Source organism: Bos mutus, chromosome 7 (assembly GCF_027580195.1).
Source record: "Bos mutus isolate GX-2022 chromosome 7, NWIPB_WYAK_1.1, whole genome shotgun sequence".
Lineage (NCBI taxonomy): Eukaryota > Metazoa > Chordata > Mammalia > Artiodactyla > Bovidae > Bos > Bos mutus.
Window position 1 is genome coordinate 24527901 of NC_091623.1, and position 19600 is coordinate 24547500.

Here is a 19600-nt window from a genome sequence, read left to right on the forward strand (position 1 = left end):
TCTCACAAAGGGCCAGACCAAGCATGATATTTTAAAAACTGTGTTCAACCAAATCAAAATGTGAAGAGATTCATTCAAAGCCACTCAACAGGATACATTTTTTCCAGTTTCAAGACACATTTAATATCTTGATATGTCATCCTGGCTAATTTCAGGTGCCTTGAGTAGCAATTAAATGTCTTATTCTCCTCCCATATTTTATCATTAGCGTCTACAACTTGGGACATGAAGAAAAATCAATGAGGATGTGCTAACAGAATGTAACCTGTCAGTGACACTGTACTGTCATCACACTGTTAGTTATTTCAGTTATCTTGAAAATGCCAAAAGAAACTTTAACAGTAAAAGGCATTATGCAAACAAGTAGTGTACTTAGGGGCTAATATCTCTATTAATCCAGTCATTGAGTCATTACTTTCTAGGTTTTCCATCTAGGTTTACCATATAGGGAAAATTTTCTCAAATAACATCTAGCACTGGAGAGAATTCAAACCTCCTCTCAAACTGCTTTGGCATATAAATGAACATAACTGACTACAAAAGCGTGTAGGTAATAAACATTTGTTGAGGGGTCACTACTTGCCAAACAGTAGGCAGTGGTCTCTATACAATTTGTGGGATCAAATGGGGGATAAAACTTAAGAAAAAGAACAAACCTCCACATCACCTCTACTAGGGCAACGCCGTAATTCCACACAGTCTATACACTGACAGCTCTAGGGAGTGCACAGTAAAAATTACATCCCCTCAGAGTTGTGACATGAGGCAGCTTTGTTTCATTCTGTATTTCATCCATCTAAGATACCATCAACTCTAAAAGGTACCATTGTTTCATGTCAACAAATAATTCATGTGAAAAGTGAAAAGAAAGTGTTAGTCACCAAGCTGTGTCTGACTCTTCATGACCCACGGCCAGTAGCCCACCAGGCTCCTCTGTTCATGGAATTCTCCAGGGATAATATTGGAGTGGATAGCCATTCTCTTCTCCAGGGGATCTTCCTGACCCAGGGATGGAACATAGGTCCCCTATACTGCAAGATTCTCAACCATCTGAGCCACCAGGGAAGCCCAAATAATCCGTGATATGACATTAATTTTTAAGATGCAGCCCAAATTCAGAGATGTTAATATGTGATAAAAAGTTTTAAAAGCAGTGAAAAAAGATGACCTAAGCAATCTTCGATCGACTGAGCTATATATGCACAAATAATGGCCTTTCTCTGATGGCATAATCATATATGCATTCTGCACAAGAATTCTGAGGGAATCTTTTCACTCTCCTGCTCCTGTGTGCAAGTGAAAGAAAGAACACTAGGAGTGAATGAAGTATAGTTAATCTTGGTGCTCAAACCTTGGTTTAGTTACTCTTACTAGGTATATAACTATGAGTCAGTCTATTTATGTCTCTGAGTCTCATTTAAGGATCTGCAAAGTCAGGATAATACATAAGACCGTTGTGAGGACTGCAGGAACAGACAGACAACAACTATTTTTAACTGTAAAAGGAGAAGGGGTGGTAGAGGATGAGATGGTTAGATAGCATCACTGACTCAATGGATATGAGTTTGAGCAAACTCCAGGAGATAGTGAAGGAAAGGGATGCCCGGTATGCTGCAGTTCACAGGGTTGCAAAGAGTTAGACACAACTTAGTGATTGAACAACAACAACATACAAACGGATGCATAAGGGGGAAAGGAGTTGGGGACAGAGGGTCTTATGTGGACCCTCTTTCCCAAGAAAGGGGTGGAAGCTGTGACCATGATCAAAGTGAGTCACGATCAAAGTCAAAGAGAAGCATGATGACTCCAGTTACTATCAAATGCTATCGTTGATTCTACCCTCAACTCCAGAGAGGAGACGTAGAGTGAGTTTAGTAATGTGGTCTGCAAACCTCTGGGATTTCCGGAGACCCTTTCAGGCTATCTGCATAATAACACTAAGACATTATTTATCTTTTTCATTGTGTTGGCATTTGCATTATCAGTTGAAAAGCAATGGACAATAAAACTGTGACTTAGCACAGATCACAGTAGTCCTGCTAAACTATAGTACTCATTGTATTATTCACTGCCATATAGTAAGAGGAAAAAAAGGTAATTTGCTTAAAGATGCTGATGAAGCAGAGAAACTACTTTTTATTAAATCTCAATCCCCGAATATATATATTTAATATTCTGAGTGATGAATAGAAGGAATGCATTAAGCACTCGTAAACCAATCTATGCTATGGTTGTCTGGAGGAAAACTAGTTGTGTAATTGATTGAGTTGTGAGCTAAAGCAGCCACTTAATGGAATACCATTTTTACTTGTAAGACTGAAAAACAAACTATGATTCAATATTTGGAAGTCATTTTCCTGAAAATGAATAAAGCCTGATAGTTTAAGGAAAATTATGATTTGTCACTAATGATAAAAATTGAGATTTCTGGATAAAATTAAAATTTTGGGAAACTTTTGTTTTTCAGTTCTTAAAAGCTTTGTGGGTGAGACTGGTAAGAATAGTAATAAAAAGGAATATTTAATACTACATAATAAAATATGTCAAGATTGCCAGCAGAAATATCAATAACCTCAGATACGTAGATGATACCACCCTTACGGCAGAAAGCGAAAAGGAACTAAAGAGCCTTTTGATGGAGGTGAAAAAGGAAAGAGAAAAAGTAGGCCTAAAATTCAACAATCAAAAAACTAAGATCATGGCATCCAGTCCCATCACTTCATGGCAAATAAATGGGGAAACAATGACAAACTTTATTTTCTTGGGCCTCAAAACCACTGCAGATGGTGACTGCAGCCATGAAATTAAAAGATGCTTGCTCCTTGGAAGAAGATATGACAAACCGAGATAGCACATTAAAAAATGTAGACATTAATTTGCTGACAAAGGTCTGTCTAGTTAAAGTTACGGATTTTCCAGCAGTCATGTATGGATGTGAGAGTTGGACTATAAAGAAAGCTGAGCACTGAAGAATTGATGCTTTTGAACTGTGGTGTTGGAGAAGACTCCTGAGAGTCCCTTGGGACTGCAAGGAGATCAACCCTGAATATCACTGGAAGGACTGATGTTGAAGCTGAAGACCCATACTTTGGCCACCTGATGCGAAGAGCTGATTCATTAGAAAAGACACTGATTCTGTGAAGGTTGAATGAAGGGAAGGATAAAGGGACAACAGAGGATGAGATGGTTAGATAGCATCACTGACTCATGGATATGAGTTTGAGCAAGCTCCAGGAGTTGGTGATAGACAGGAAAACCTGGCGTGCTGCAGTCCAGGGGGTCGCAAAGAGTCGAACAGAACTGAGTGACTAAAAAACAACAAAAATATATGTCACCATTTGGAAGGTACACATAACTCAATGAAATAATACTTTGGAAATGACCACTATGTGATGTTATACAGTCATCTTTGGGTAAAAGATATATTCAAAGTACAACAAAGACCAGTGGATTTCCATAAAACAGAGTATGAAATACTCACTGGTGTGTTTTAGATTCACACAGCAACTAATCTTTAAGAAACTACCTCTTATTGAATGTTGGTATAGCATCAAAGAAGAATATACATAATTGTCTGAAAAAACCTTTAAAAATACTTCTTCCCTATATAAATGTATATCTGTGTGAAGCTAAGTTTTCTTCATGTTGTTTTTGTTCAGTCACCAAGTCATGTCCATCTCTTTGAGACCCCATGGACTGCTAAGTCAAACATTAAAGACTTTTAAAATGTCATACATCTCACTTTGTGTTGCTTTGGAAAATATACTTATTTCTCAAAAAATATGTTAATCTATGTCATTACATAATGGGTTTATTATTATTTAAAAATAAATACTTAAAAATTTCTCAGTATTAATTCTTTTTATGGAAAATATTAGTAGATACAATCCATACAAACAAAAACCCTTTAGTGACCTTAATAATGTTTAAGCATTTGTAAAGGGGTCCTGAGATCAAAAGGTTTAAGAAGCACTGAATATAAACTAATTGGTAAAGATGTCATCTGGCCATATGTGTGTGTGCCTAGTCACTCAGTCGTGTCTGACTCTTTGCAACCCCATGGACTGTAGCCCACCAGGCTCCTCTGTCCATGGGGAGTCTCCAGCATAATTCTCTCCATATTTCCTGAGGGAAAAGGGGTAAGGAGGGAAGAGAAAGAAAAGGGGATATACTAGATAGTAGGTATCTCATTGGCTGTTTTCATATACATCAATTTATCTCATTCATTCCATTCAACAGCCTAATAGCTATGATTATCCCTATTTTACAGAAGAAGAAATGGAAACTCAAAAGAGGAGAGATGACTTGTCTAAAATCAGCTTGTTAAGTGACAGAATTTTGATTCTAAAGTTCTTATTCTTTCCACTACATTATATTTATGGCAGAATTCCCCCACTAAAATTCACCAGTAGCCAATCAAAATCCTTAAATGCAAAGCTTTGGTCTTTACTGTAATTTCTGTTTCAAATCTAACTATCTAATTATTTTACTTATTTCTAATTCTTCATTTTGACTTGTTTTTAAATGCATTCAAAGAATGCCTGGTATACTTAAAAATGGCCATTCTTCTGAATTCATAGAACAATGTAGTAATTTTCTGTTAGTGTTATTTAGACATAATATACATAGTCTCACAGTTCTTTCAACCTCATGCTAGTCAACATCAAAGAGTAGGTTTATATTGTGAAGGGTCTGTCTCTTTTGCTTTGGTAGGTTCATGTAAGCAAGCATTTATTCAAATATGCATTTATCAAATATTTATTTAAAAATCTACTGTGTTTACTAGGTTTTGGTAACATGAAGCATGAAAATCCAAAGATTAATTTCTGATGATCTGAAAGAGAATTATGACCCCTTCAAAGCTTTACAATTAAACAACTTTATGGAAATTTTCTCTGTAATTAGATTTGATCACAGCTTTTCTTTTACATGAAAACCTCAGAATGAAGAAACTAAGGTATGCTTCATTGCACACAGAATCATTATATTTTAATACTGCTGTATTGAGTTCTTAAAAAACTCAAATAGTAATAGTAATGGTCTACCTCAGGAACGATTCATTCCTGTTTGCTTTCTGCCATGTTAAGGCACACTGGCTGTTTGGAGGAAAGGTAAAAATTCGTTGCAGGGGTTAATATACTGCTGCTGCTGCCAAGTCGCTTCAGTCGTGTTCGACTCTGTGCGACCCCATGGACTGCAGCCTACCAGGCTTCTCCGTCCATGGGATTCTCCAGGCAAGAACACTGGAGTGGGTTGCCATTTCCTTCTCCAGTTAATATACTAGGAAGTCTAAATTTAGCCACAGGTCTAAGCCTAGTTTTCTAGCTGAACTACATCAATTAGCAAAACTGATGTTTTGATCTCCCTTTATCTGATTCCTATGTTGTCGTGCTCACTAGGTTTCAAACCCAGGAGGATAACATAGAGGGATGATTTTTGGTACCAGGTTCCAAAAGTTGCAAGGGGATCTTGAAATTACATTGTATCTCTATCGATTCTCAACTTGAGAGAAGACAGGATGTTATTTATTGGCCCGGAAGTCCCCAGACTATGTCTGTGCCAGATACTACATTCACTTTACATATATTATCATTCCATTTTTCAGACAAAAAACTGAGACATAAGGAAGTTAACTTATCTGAAGTGACACTATATTAAGTGGAAGAGCTGAGATTCAAGCTCAGGTCTATAAGACTCTGCACTTTTAATCTCATCTCCACGCTCTCTTTCTGCAAAGGGGATGATTCTGAATGTTATTCAGACACTAAAAATAGGAAATAAAAGAGCTATTATCACAATCTGCACTTGGTGACTACAGGTTTTAAGTTTACCTGGAAAACGTCGATGTCCTAGAATATAGAAAATGTTTAAAAAATACATTCTTATGTTGATAATTAAGTTACTAGCTAAGTCTATGCACTTTTCTTTCTAGTTATATTTTTAAAGGTTTTGGGCTAAAGGGGAAAAAAGGAAGAAAGAAAAAGGCAATGTGATTGGTGTATTCAGTTTCTGAGGAAAGCAATATTCAGTATGAACAGCAGCAGCCCCTGGTGGTCTAAGGGGAAAAACTAGTGTATCTATAATTATGGGTGTTGAAATATGTTTTTAAAAAGAATTTATGTACATATTTAGCCATTTGACTCAGTTCTCAACCCAACACATTAAAAAACAGATGCTTTAAAAAACGATCTGTTGGCAAGATGCTTGTTAAAATTTTATCAGTTGAAATATTAAAATTCATTATGAATTAATTAACACATTATATAAAAATAAAATGTTTTTGTTTCATCGTTTTACAAAGTACTACAACCAGTGGTGATTAACACTGAGAATTTTGTGTCTTGAAATGTGTTGCTCAAAAAGAAACTAAATTTATAGGATTACCACTAAATTGATGACATTTTCTGTCTTCACTCTTGAATTCAGTTGGCAGATGTTTTCGAGAACAAAAAATTCCATCTTATTACAAAACATATTAAGCAGGTTTTCCTGCCAGGCATGTCTGACATGATGTTTATTGCCTAGACCAAATCAATCCCCTTAATAAGCCATAATATATGCCAGAAAGTACATTATTTCGTAGTTAAGGAAAGTTGCCACATGAAAGACTAAGTACTCTGATCGCTCAAGCTCTGTCCTAACGCATCAGAAATGTGCTGCATAACCCAACAGTCAATCCTGTCTGTTTATATTCATTTAGTAAGTAAAATAAAACTGTATTTTGCTAATCTTAAAGTTTTAGGCCTGGATTCTACTTTATTTCTGCTGGTGTATACTAGATATTTGCAAAAAGTTCAAAGGAGATTTTGGCTATTTACTACATGCCAGAGGAAGAAAAATCAAATACTTGAATATTCCAGGAAAATAGAATGGTTTCAGAGGTTAAACCATCATTGATTGTAATAATGAGTTGAATGTGGTTGCTAAATCACTGCACAGAAGTGACTCCAGTGGCATTTACACAGAAAAGAGGTACAGAGAGAAGAAAGGATATGAATTAGCCTTCACCAATATTTTGGATATAGCCCAACTTAGAACATCAAAAACATGTTTTCTGAAAAGAAAGTTTCAGTTTATCAGAGCTGGCTGTTTCTGAACAATTGCAAAAATTCACATATATGCTGAAAAAAAAAAATCAGTCAGACAACTAGACACCAAATATCTTGCCTGTTGAGGAGTAAGTTTTTTGATGGATGTCAACAAGCAATCAATCCATAAATATTTGAGTATCTTTAATGTGTAAAGTCAGGCTCTGCCAAGATTCCTATTTTCTAAATGTCTCCTCCACATTTGGATTTTTCCTTCTGTGGCCACGTGATCTTCTTCCCCCCTCCATTTCTAATATATATGTTTTTAATGTTCTGGGTCTAATCCCTCTATTTTACTTCCTCTCACTACAGCCCACAACTAAGTTTCCTAAAGTAGAGATATTCAAGCAATTCCAAGCCAGTATTACATAGATCAGCATCAAATCACTTTTGCCTATACTCCACCTACATACTCTAAAGTTCTTTTAAGCATCTTCTTCCTTAGTCTAAATACTTGTCCTCTTAGGCTCCAGTTTGATACCAGAATACCCCTCGTTCCTATGCTGCAGATCACATTACCCACGTATATATAGACTAAGGCCTAATCTTTCTGCTTTGGGCTCCTTCCAGGAGATTGGATCCTAGAGCATAGATTTAGCATGGGTTCCTGACTTAATGATAGTATGCACTGTACTGTTCTAACAACTGACTCCTATTTGCGTATTCAAAAGGATTGATATGCAATTTCAAAGTGTATAAAGCATGCTTAAAGGAGTGCAGGGCTATAGTGGAAAGGCATGAAACATAAATTGGTAATAATATGAGACAAAATGTAACAGACAGCTCAAGACAGAACACGATAAATTCCATGTACGTTAACTAATCAGAACTCCCAACAGTCTTAGTAAGGAGAGGTCACTTATGTCAGCTGGGCACTACAACATGGATAGAATTTGGACTAAGGGAAGGAACAGAAAGCAAAGTTACAGATCCCATAAAGCACAAATTGTATACAGAGAAGAGCAAACACAGAGCCTGGCTGTACTCTTATGAACAAGTGTATAAAACAAAAATAGCAAAAGGTTGGCAAAAAAAAAATTCCATTTTTATCCATCATTTCAGCACCATGATGATATAGTTAAAAAAAGAAAAGTCCATAACTTACTTTTAAATACTGGGATGAAAATGTATAGATCAATCAAGATATCAAATAAATAATTACAAACTGATTTTTTATCATTGGTTTTTGGAATGTCTTCTCAATTACCGGACTGGGTAGGGGACTAACAATGTAATTTTTCTTCACTTTCGTTTGTTTGAATGTTTCCTTACAGAAAATCAAGTAGTATACTTTAACAATGCAGGATGCATTGGAAAAAGCAGTAGTAGTTTGGGATTTTAATCCTGGCCTTACCATCTTATCTATCAAATAAAAATTTATTATTCTGGCTCTGTTCTACGTTCTGGATTATAGCAGTGAAGAAAACAGACTGAGTCCTTGTGCCATGGACTTTAAATTAAGAGCTATGTGACCTTGGGAAATTTACTAAGTACTGACTCTCAGTCTCCTCATCTGCAAATGCGATTAATATTATTGATCATATTAAAAGATAGTGGTTGAAATATATTTCAACATCACTATTTATTTAATAATATATACTAATGTAAATTGTTTATAGATATTTAATAGTGTCTATTAAATGATAACTGGTCAAAAATATATATAACCATCAAATATAATTTACTATATCATACATAATCATCAAATATAGTTTACTACATCATATCATGCTTTTATAATAAGTGGCTTACTTTTCATATTTCAGATACATATTTTATTCTCAACCAGTTAGAACAATGTGGTAAAGAAGAAAGACAGCAAGAATCTACAGCAACTAGAAGCCCTGGTTTTATTTAATACTTAGTTCCATCACTTACTAGCTATGTGATCCAAGACAAAAATGTACCATCTATCCATCAGTTTCTGTAACTTTAAAGTAACAGTGAACTTATCTGATTTACCTAGCTTATGGGATTATTCCAAAAAATAAATTATTTCAACATGTAAATGGCTAAGAAGCATATAAATAAAACAATTTATCCCTATCACATACACGCTCTGTGTCTGAAAATTACACATACTTGTTATTTGGAGATATGTAAAAGGAAAGGAGATACTTCTAGAGTGGATCAAAATTAATACGAATTAAGCAACCTAACACAAAATGAACCACTATTTGCTTTACCACTACAGGTTCATGCCTTACTATCTAGAAGTATGTTTGAAGAGTGTCAGGTTAGCTCTGGTGTTTTGCCCAGTCCTGTAAGGTTTTAAGAGAAAGGATGTTTATTAAGAAAAATAACGTTTCATAACTATCAGGTATAAAGATGTGTTGTTTAGATGAGCCAATTTTTGTCTTTCAGTGCTTTCAATGAAAACCTAGCCTGATGAGTGAAATGGGATGAGACAAGAAAGAGGCAAAAAGACATAATAAGAAGTAAAAATAGCAGGAGCATAAAAGAGATAAAAGAATTAAAGAAAAAAGACAAAGGAAAGATAAAGATCTTAATGAAACAACATAAAGATTTTTTCCCCTTGGTGTAATAAAGTAGATATAGGAATAAACAAAAGAAATAAAAAAAAGAATAAAGAAAATGCACACACACAAGAGAACAAAAGAACAAACCCAAAGTGACAGTGACATGATAAAGAGAAATCAGAAAAGAAATAAAACGCAAAACGACAAATGTCAGAACAGATGCTTTAATCTGTACTTATCATGGGCAAATAAAAGAAACGATTTAAGAAGTAAAAACTTAATACACAAAATCACGTTTGTTTTCATTTTATACAGGAAACTGAATATTACTCATGACTTGGATATTTTAAAAACTTATACAGTTCATTTTTAGACTCCAGATATCGGGGGTGATTTTTTAAAAACTCTGTCTTAAGATGGTAGTTGATCAACTGGATCATATTAATCAGGAAACTCAGGACAATTGATCGAGAAGAGGTGACATCAGGACCCTGATGCAGTCATGTGGAAGAAAGGAGGTAATGCAATATAACTCCATAGAATGAGCATGATACTTATGAATTCCAAATCTAATCATTGCTTTTGTTTTTCAAGCAATATATTAAATAGTGAGATGCCTCTCAGAAATTTCTATAATCTGCCTAACTTTTGCTTGACTCACTGTATGATAGATATGCTTCAGGTATTCTTGGTCTGGATACATATTTTTGGCTTTTGAGAATTTATATGCTGCATAACTCTAACTTACTCATCTGACTGACCTATAATCAAATGTCTAGAATGTTTGGAGTACAATTCCCCGAACTAAAGCGATAATGCCATGGAACTAGAAGTAAAACTTTAAAAGTAACTTAGAATGCTACATATTTCGTCTTGAATGTGGTATGAAATACTTTATCAATGAGCTTTTAAAGTAAATGGAAAAATAGCTCAAGTTGAATAATTTGAAACTTTACTACTATCTCACAGTATAATTTCTAGAATGTTAAATTGTCTGCATTTAAATGTTCTGAATTGCTCAATTTTGAAAAATGTATCACTTTACTATTTTACGTATCCAGTAGCATTTTTGACATACTTTACTATTCAATTATATTCTGAGCACTCATAATAAAGGCTTTGAAAACTGCATGAATCTGTCACAAACACACACATAAATATATATATATATCACGCTCAGTGTGTATATCAAGCAGAATGTGTCAAAGGGCAAATAAAACAGTTTGTGCCCCCCACAGAATTAGAACTCCTTGGGCAGCACTGCTATAACGATCCCATGCTGCTAGCATTACAAAGTGCAAAGGTTCACTGGATAAGAAAAGAGCAGAGGGCCGAGTTCCCTCATTACACTATCCCTAAACTATTCCAGCTTAAATATTTATTAAGATATTAATTACTCTTCCTCCCTCCATCAGCCTTCAGAAGTTAAACTGAGACACTGTGGATGGATGGTGGCTCGAAGGAAAACAATGCATTAAAACTATTACCACCCAAGATGAGGACTGTTTTGTACAGTGCATTATTAATTGCTTTCTGCACTTTAAATAAAATATCACACTGAAATAAGAACGATGTGATTTGTTACTTTGAACAGAAAACAGAAAACGTTTCAGTCAAATAATACCTTTGGGAAATAAATCTTTAAAACTTTAAAAACTGATACTTTCTTTTAAAAAATGAAATAATTTATAGAAAATAAATTTTAAAGGCTTCTTTCATAAAGGATGCAAAACGGCTTAGAACAGGTCTGAACACATAGAATATTTTCAATAAATATTAGCTGTTGTGGTGGTTTGAAAAAAGAAAAAAAGACAAGGAAATAATGAAGGATAGTAATGATCTTGCTCACTACTTACTCTGATATATAACTGCATCATTTCTTTTTCTCTTTGGGGGTTACGATACTTCTCATAGAAATCACGTCGCTTCTTTGTTTCTTTAGAGACTTTATCTTTTCTTTCGCGTTTTTCTGCTGGTTCATCTGAACTATCAGAAGATGATTGGACAGGTATCTTCGGCTTTTCGACTTCAATATAGTTTTCATTGGGATTCAGTACTATGACTCCATATCCTTCCTGTTTTTAAAACAAAAAAGGCAGCATAATTTAATCTTAAAAATCATTTCAATTCATAAAAAAGTTCTTAAAATCTCATACTTAAGTGACTTAACATAGTTACATATTCACTAAAAATTCCTTTAAAACGGATTATAGTTTTACTTTCTCCAACAGAAAAGTGATTTCAAATTATTTGCCTGTATTATGTGTGTAAATAAGCATAGATTGTCTTTAAGATCAAAAAGATATAACTATAACATATTAAAAACATGACAATATCATAAAAAACAAAGAAAGGCTGTAAAAGTGTTCCAGATTAAAAGAGACTTTATCAACATGACAATGAAATGCAATATCTGATCCTGGACTAGATCTTGTACTAGAAGGAAAAAGTGCTAAAAAGGACACTGAGGGTCAGTTAACAGTATTAGAATACAGACAGTAGATTTAATAAAAGTATTTTATCCATGTTAAATTACTGAAAAAAAAAAAAAAAAGATTAAAAAGCAGTCATACTACATTTTTATGGTTAACTTTGTCACTTAGTGTGACAAAGAAGGAACAATTTGGTGGGCTTAGTGTGATGTAAAAACTCTTCAGAAGCCAATGTCTTTATTTCTCAGAAGAGGACAGAGCAAAGCGGGGGCTGTGGAGGATGTGTTGGGGGCTGTCAGGGCCTTACCTACCTATCTCTCAAAGCACAAGACTGATTATGCTGGTCCCACCACCACCATTTTAGTATTCTTTGTACTTATTAAGTATATAATATATATGTGTGTATGTATATACACACAGAGACACATACACACCCACGCAAATACATGCAAGCTTTTCACTTGTAAAAGATATCAGAGTTTAGGGAATTTATTCAGCTAAAATGTATATCAAAAAAAAAAAAAATATATAAAGTTTAAATTTATAAAAAGTACTTCAAATTTCCCAGAACTCCAAATGTGACCTAAATAAATTATCAAATAACAAGTACACTTTCAAAACACATTAATATTTATAATATATATTTTGAGAAAATAACCTCTTTGAAATCGAAGTTTACAATTCCAACCATATTTTCCTGGATTTTTGTTTCTTTACAATTGCACTTTAATGGGTATTTTTTATTTGTTTGAACTTAAAAAAGAATAAGCAATCAGTAATGAGTAAACTGTCTACAGATTTACATATCTCTATTATCAGGAACACAGAATGTCTACAAATACATATTGGATTTTTTTCACTTCTTCTTTCAGGAAGGCACACAAATCACAAAACAGAATAAACTAATGTCTTACTATAATGTATGGAAACAACTTTTTCATCTTGAAATTTCTTTTATTTTTCAGTTACCATAAAAACTCTCTTTATTAACAACTAGTACCAGGAAACAAGTTTCAAAGTTTAAAATATAGTTTATTGAGCTAGTAAATCTTTTTAAAAGTTTTTAAATGTGTTTTCCTGTCTGACTTAATTCTAGCAAGGCAAACGTTTCTCTGGTTATAATTAAGGAAACTTTTGGCATTTATATTATAACTGATGGAATAATCTAACCATGAAAAAATAGAGAAGGATAAACAATTACCACTAACAAGTAACACAAATTTTTGAAGCTATTTATATCTTGTCTTTTCTATTCAATTCTGTACTGTGGGTATCCCAATTTCATCTATTAAAATCTTGTAAGGTCATACTTAAAACATATGTTATGTTTAAAAAATAAGAGCTATCAAAAACAAAATATAAAAATTCTCATCCTTACAAAAAACAGAAGTATATACTTTTCCAAAAACAATAACTGTAGAATCTATGTCAGGTTTAAATTTTAACCGTTTTTTGCCAAACCAAACACAAGATAATTTTTAAAAACTGAGAGCAGTAAACTCAGCCAATATTAGTATAGACTCAATTATCCTTATTTTTAAATATACGAAATTGCTACACATCGTTGGCTTTTTAAAAAAATTGATTTCACAAACTATTTAGAAACTTCATTGGAATTGTTTCAATCCCCACCCCAATCAGTTGATATTATTGTTTAAAACCACAATATGGTTTGGAGATTGTCAAGATCGCTGAAGTTTTTACTTTAGTGATAAGGTAACTAAGATATAGCTGTCTTACATATATGAAAACTATAATACATATACCAAACTGATTAATAACTTAATACATATTCCTCAATATGTATTTAAATAAATCTTTAGATAAATATCTCATTCATGAAGGGCTTATAAAATACTGATGCATTTTTCAATTTAAATGTTCTTCAACAAAGCACAAGACAAGGTTTCTTAGCTTTTTTTTTTAAGTTTCTTAGCCGGTAAGTCAAAGTTTTACCAACAAAAGATATTTTATTTGGTTCTGCTTTATTCTAATCTGTATAGCTATTCAACAGTCTTGTAATTCATTGTGATCACTGTCAGGTAGACATATTGTCACTTAGTGATTTTCTACAGTTGGACACACTTGACTAGTTATTAAAATCACATTTGAAGGAAGTTCCTACCCCTCTTCCTTGTGCCTCTTACAACTTTTCACGCCCTTCTCAAATTTCAGCTATAACTTCTCCTCCCACCAAAAGTAAGTTAAAGAACACTGTTGCACTCTGCTAAACAGGGTGAAATAGAGGCATTCAATACACTGTCTCTGGTGTAAGGCACAGTCAAAAAAGGTCACCATAGGCCAAAAAGAAAATTGCCTCCTTACTAGATTCTGTACCATGAGTAAGTGGTCTCCTGTCATGCTCCTTCCCTGCCTTCTCTGAGTGAATTGAACTTTAAACACACACACACACAGACTCTCATACTTACACGTGTTAGGGTTAGCAAGACCCAAATAGAACCTTGGAATTCTTAAGAGTTGAAAATAGTGGTATATTACATTTTAATGATAACATGAAAAATTACAAACTCAGGGTAACAAAGTAGGACTTTAATAAATTGATAGAACATGAACATCATCTTTGCACAATGAATAAACTCTAAATAAAGGCAAATTCTTTAGACGAAATTTACAGTCACCAAAATGAGAAAACTATTACCCTAGTTTAATCATTAGAAATAATATTTTAATAATGCCATTTTTATTGGAACAGAGGTTTTCACTTCAATTTTTGGAAATCATAGATTGAGAAATTATTGTACCTCCTTAATTTTAAATGAACTCTGAAATGTGATGTGTCCCATCTAAAGTACAAAAACCAGAAACATAAATCATCAAAGTAGTAGTATTTATCTAAGTTATTGATTATGTAACTGAAAATTACATGACTCATTTGTCCAATTTTATGAAGACACAATGTCAATTTTTCACCAAGGCATCGACAGATGAAAAATGATTCTATTTTTAAATCACAACTATATAAATCAATTAAAGAATTTGTATCATATTGATTTCAACAATGAATGTTTCTCTTTAAACATTTGATTTATTCAGAAACTATTTTATCATTTAGATATTTCATACTGCCAATTAATGGAATAACAATCAAGAAATATTCAGGAACGTTTTCTGTGGAAAGAGCTAATTTTAATAAATGTCTTTGCTGCAAATTCAATTACCATTCTGCAAAAAACTTACATTTTTCAATTAAAATTTGCCTGACAATTAATGCAATATTCACAGAGACCATTCATAACCATTTTATGGGCAGGAGAAAGCTGAAGCAACAAAATAAAGTTAACTATCCCATGCAAAGATATGTAGTAAAACTTTATCTTTTTGCCTTTTTCTATGTCACATATATTGCCAAAAAAGTCCTATTGCATAATAAAGCTACAAAGATTTTTACCATATCAACATTAATATATATAAACTAAGGAGTCAAATTAAATAGTCAAAGTAAACAAAGCAGACAACATACCAGTCATTAAATTTAACTGGTTTAAATAGAATGATACCAATTTATATCAGAATAAATACCCTTTAAAAAATTAATTCTTTCTATTCCTAGTAACTCAGTCAGTACACACAGAAATAAGTAAGAGATCCTAGTTTAACTTAGCAAATGTACCCATAAAGTTTTAAAAAACTATAAAATTAGGCATCAAGTATAATATCATAAAGAATTGTGCAATGCCAATACAAAGGAGATCCCCAGAATTAATGCTTAGAACACAAAAGATTGTATACTGAGGTATTTTAATTTAATTATTCCTTAAGCATGTTAAATTTATCCTAAGATGAAAAGCTAGGTTATTTCAAATGTACATGGAAAGTTCTGTTATCTTTACCAAGATAAAGTGATCAAACTGATTATCTAACATTCTACAACTAAATAAATAAAACTTCTGGCATCTTTTGTAATGATTCACCCAAATCAATTCCAATATTCAACATTTCAAGAGACAAAGCATACATAAAGTTGTTAATTAACTCTTATGTTTGATTGCACAGTCTAGCAGAAGATCACGGTGATCAAGAGGACAGACATTGGTAAAAGTAAGCTTTATCTCTTTAATTTACCTCATCCTATTTTCTACTCTTTTGGAGTTATAACTATAGTTTCATTATCAAATCTGTGGTTTATAAGGTATAAACCATGGGATCTTAATAAGAAACTCTCAAAATTTTATTGCTAGCCGTAGCATTTTATTCAGCACAAGTGCTTGCTGTGACTTAAACAGAATACACAGGCCTCCGGGCCTTCTTTACTTTGAAGTCTATAGATGTACTTACTAATAAATAATAATTCATTTATCATTCAATCAACAAATGATGGCTTAGGTCAGAGGTCTAGAATAGACAGGTGATGCCAAACACAAAGAACCAAAGAGGAAATCTTGCTTAAGAAATTAAATCACTACAGAGATGCACTTACAGAGAAGATTCTACAAATAGATAAAATCTTAAAATGCCTGGCCAGAAATGGAATGTACTTTTGACCCCAATGAAACCGTGCTAAAACTGAAGATTTATCTAAGTTAATTTGCGTATTAATTACCAATTATAAGGAAAACAAAAAATAGGAACAAATTCTACATTTTTTTCAAGTCTGTTGTGGTTGGCTAAATAAAAAATCATCTGAAAAGTACTCAGCTCTACATATTAATCTGCCAATACTGCAAAGCCACATGCGACCAAAGAGGTCAGGGGCCAGGGTAGAATCCTTTGACCTACAGAACTGTCTGGTTTGGTCTTCAGGCAAGGCTCCTTAAGAGATCATTTTACACAGATTTATCAATCATATTTTTCAAGTTCAGCATTCTATCTGCTTGGTTTGAAAGAAGATAGGTGCTCATTCTCAAGGGAAATGAAACCCAAAGTGTTTTTATCTATAAACTGTATCAACCCATGGTTAAAATGGACAAACCAATGTCCATTCATCTTTTCTGAAAGATGTATGTCGTGTTTATTCTCATCTTTTTCACAAGAAGGTATGTATATGTCACTGTTGCAACATCCTAGGTGCAAACAGAGATGAGGTCATGACAACCAATCAGAAGTCACTAGTGAAGCGTTAAAGTAAACATAGCTGTTGGAGCTGTAGCGCTGCTTGAAAAATGCCCCCTCCATTATTTCAGCAATTTTCTCAAGACGTGACCTGGGACTGAAATGCCTGAAATGTCACTTGACTCCGTTTTGTGCTTCTTCCCAATTGCATTTACGTAACAGCACCATGCTAATATTTTGTAAAATGTTTGTCATGGCCATGCTTTGACTTGCAGCTTCCTAAATTCTAACGCTGTGTCCCATGGTATAAAAATATCATAATGTGAACCAACATAGATTATCCCAATAAGTTTCCAACTTCAAATAGCTCATCAAGTTAGTCAGTAAAAGAAAACATACCACAAAAAGTTTTCAGAGGACCACCTGTTGTCTATTATTTTTACATAGCACTTACTCATAAATCATAACACAGGGTAATTAATCAAGCTGTCAAAGAGAAGGTCAAAGGTTATATGGTAGAGTCAGAAGGTCATGCATGGGCTGATAGAGGTCAGGGTCACACTGCATTCCTCATTATCAAGTTGGGATGAGAGACGGCCCAAGCAAACAAAAGTGAAAGCAGATGGAGAAGTGAGTGGATAAAAAAAAAAAAGAAAGAAAATTTCACAAACAAAAAGAAAAGTGAAAGAAGACTGTCAGCTGCCTTCAACTGGAGAATAGAAGAGAAAAGAAATACACTGAAATGTGCTCAAAGGAGCTCAAGAACATAAAGAAACTACAGTTTTATTAATTAAATAAGTTGAATATAACTTTTCTTGGCCATTGTATTAGTGCATACTAATAAATATTAGAAAAATATATGTTTGCCATCTCTATACCTTCCCTAGCTAGTGTGCCCGGATAAACTAAGATAAAGGCAGAGTTCCAAGGACAAAGTGCAATTATAAAAAACAACTTATTATAAGGTTTTTTTTTCCCTTTAATATTGTTTCAGTGTTGCAACATAGATGAAAATAGTTTTAAGCCATAGATATCCACAAACAACAAATGCATCATAAAAGTCCTTTTGAATAACAAAACGGGTATAAAATATTCTATTATTACGCTGGCCTGAATTAGATGCAGAATACTGTGCAAAATTAGCTGTCACCCTTTGCTCAAAATCTTTGTTAATCTCATTTTGAATGTTTGCAGCTTTATCAACACATGCATCAATGTCAGCTCCTTGGTTACTGAACCGCTGTAGTTGGAAGAAGATATAATTAAAATGTTTTGGCACAGAAAAGGTGAAATTGTATCTTCCCTTGTTCCCTTAGGAGTCTGTAAAACATGAAGGATATATTGACAAACACACACCCTTGTCTCTGGTTCTGACATCAGGTCATCTGAGTGTTATTTATTTTAAAACATTCACTTTGCACTTACATTATCACCTACTCTGTTTCTAACTTTTCCTAGGCTTTAGAACATTATGCTGCTTAAATATCACAAATATCTCTTCTAACAATCCATATCTTATTTATCAAAGCATTCCATATATGTACAACAGAATCATAAAAAACACATTCATTATAAAGGACAGAATATCACTTAATACTATAGCATTATGAAATATTTTATTTTTTGCTTCTCATTCTCATAAAAAGACACAAACATATACCCACACGTGTATATATTAAACTATGTAACAAGTTACAACTGTTGCCTGGTCAGTGACAGATCAAAATTCCTAAGTGGATACAGAGTATCCTATGGACACACAGCCTTTATTACAGGTCACCAAGAAGACTTGGATGGACAAATTTACCTTATGAAACATACCGTTCCACATGCTAGCTATGCCTTTTTGGTTTAAAGTTCTAAATGTTCTCCTAACTTCTTATTACCATTATAAAACTGTAAATATTGTAGCTATAGATGGTAGGCACATGGTCTTTCAAAATATCACTCTGATTCAATCATATACAATACAAATAATATACATCAAGTTTTTATGTTACTCTTAAAACCTGCTTAAGAACTATGCTACATAAATCATTTTATCTTAAAATATGTCACCTTTCTCTTTTATCCTCGCAATTAAAAGATCATATCCAATTTTTTCTTTTTTCAAGAACATATCAGTGCTCTGCCTGTGGTTCCAGAGTCTGCTTGCAAGCATGAGAACATAATGAAAGATTCCAACTATTCACCGGGTCAATCATTCATTAAACATTGATTTCATACAGTTATTTAATAAGCAGCTACTATTTACCAAGCACTGTTCTAGGTACAGTGCTATTCTTATGGATCACCTTTCATTTTAAAGTATCGCCACTCAGAAGAAAATTCCAAATCACAATTAAGTACAAATTCCTAAAACATCTACATGAAGCCATTTTATACTCAAGAGGAAGAGGAGTATGAAAAGAAAAAGAAAATTATTATAAAATATTTCTAAAACCAATCTAGCTAGACTTTCAAGCATGAATAATCATAAATGCTAAGCTATGTTTGTGGTCTGTGTTACAAGTATTATTTAGACTTACTCCATCACAAGGAAAATGCACCACTCAGGAAGGTGTGCGTAGTGTGTGTGCACATGCACGCT

The 19600-nt window shown here is 33.4% G+C and overlaps 1 protein-coding gene across 4 annotated transcripts in view; it reads right to left on the reverse strand.

Moving 5' to 3' along the window:
• The window catches only part of ARB2A (ARB2 cotranscriptional regulator A), a 420339-nt gene that overhangs the window by 217159 nt on the left and 183580 nt on the right, over positions 1–19600 (reverse strand). For all 4 annotated transcript variants that reach the window (XM_070373131.1, XM_070373133.1, XM_005893847.2 and 1 more), the window contains one exon: positions 11425–11643. In XM_070373131.1, the coding sequence (XP_070229232.1) occupies positions 11425–11643 (219 nt within the window). The remainder of the gene's footprint in view (positions 1–11424; positions 11644–19600) is intronic.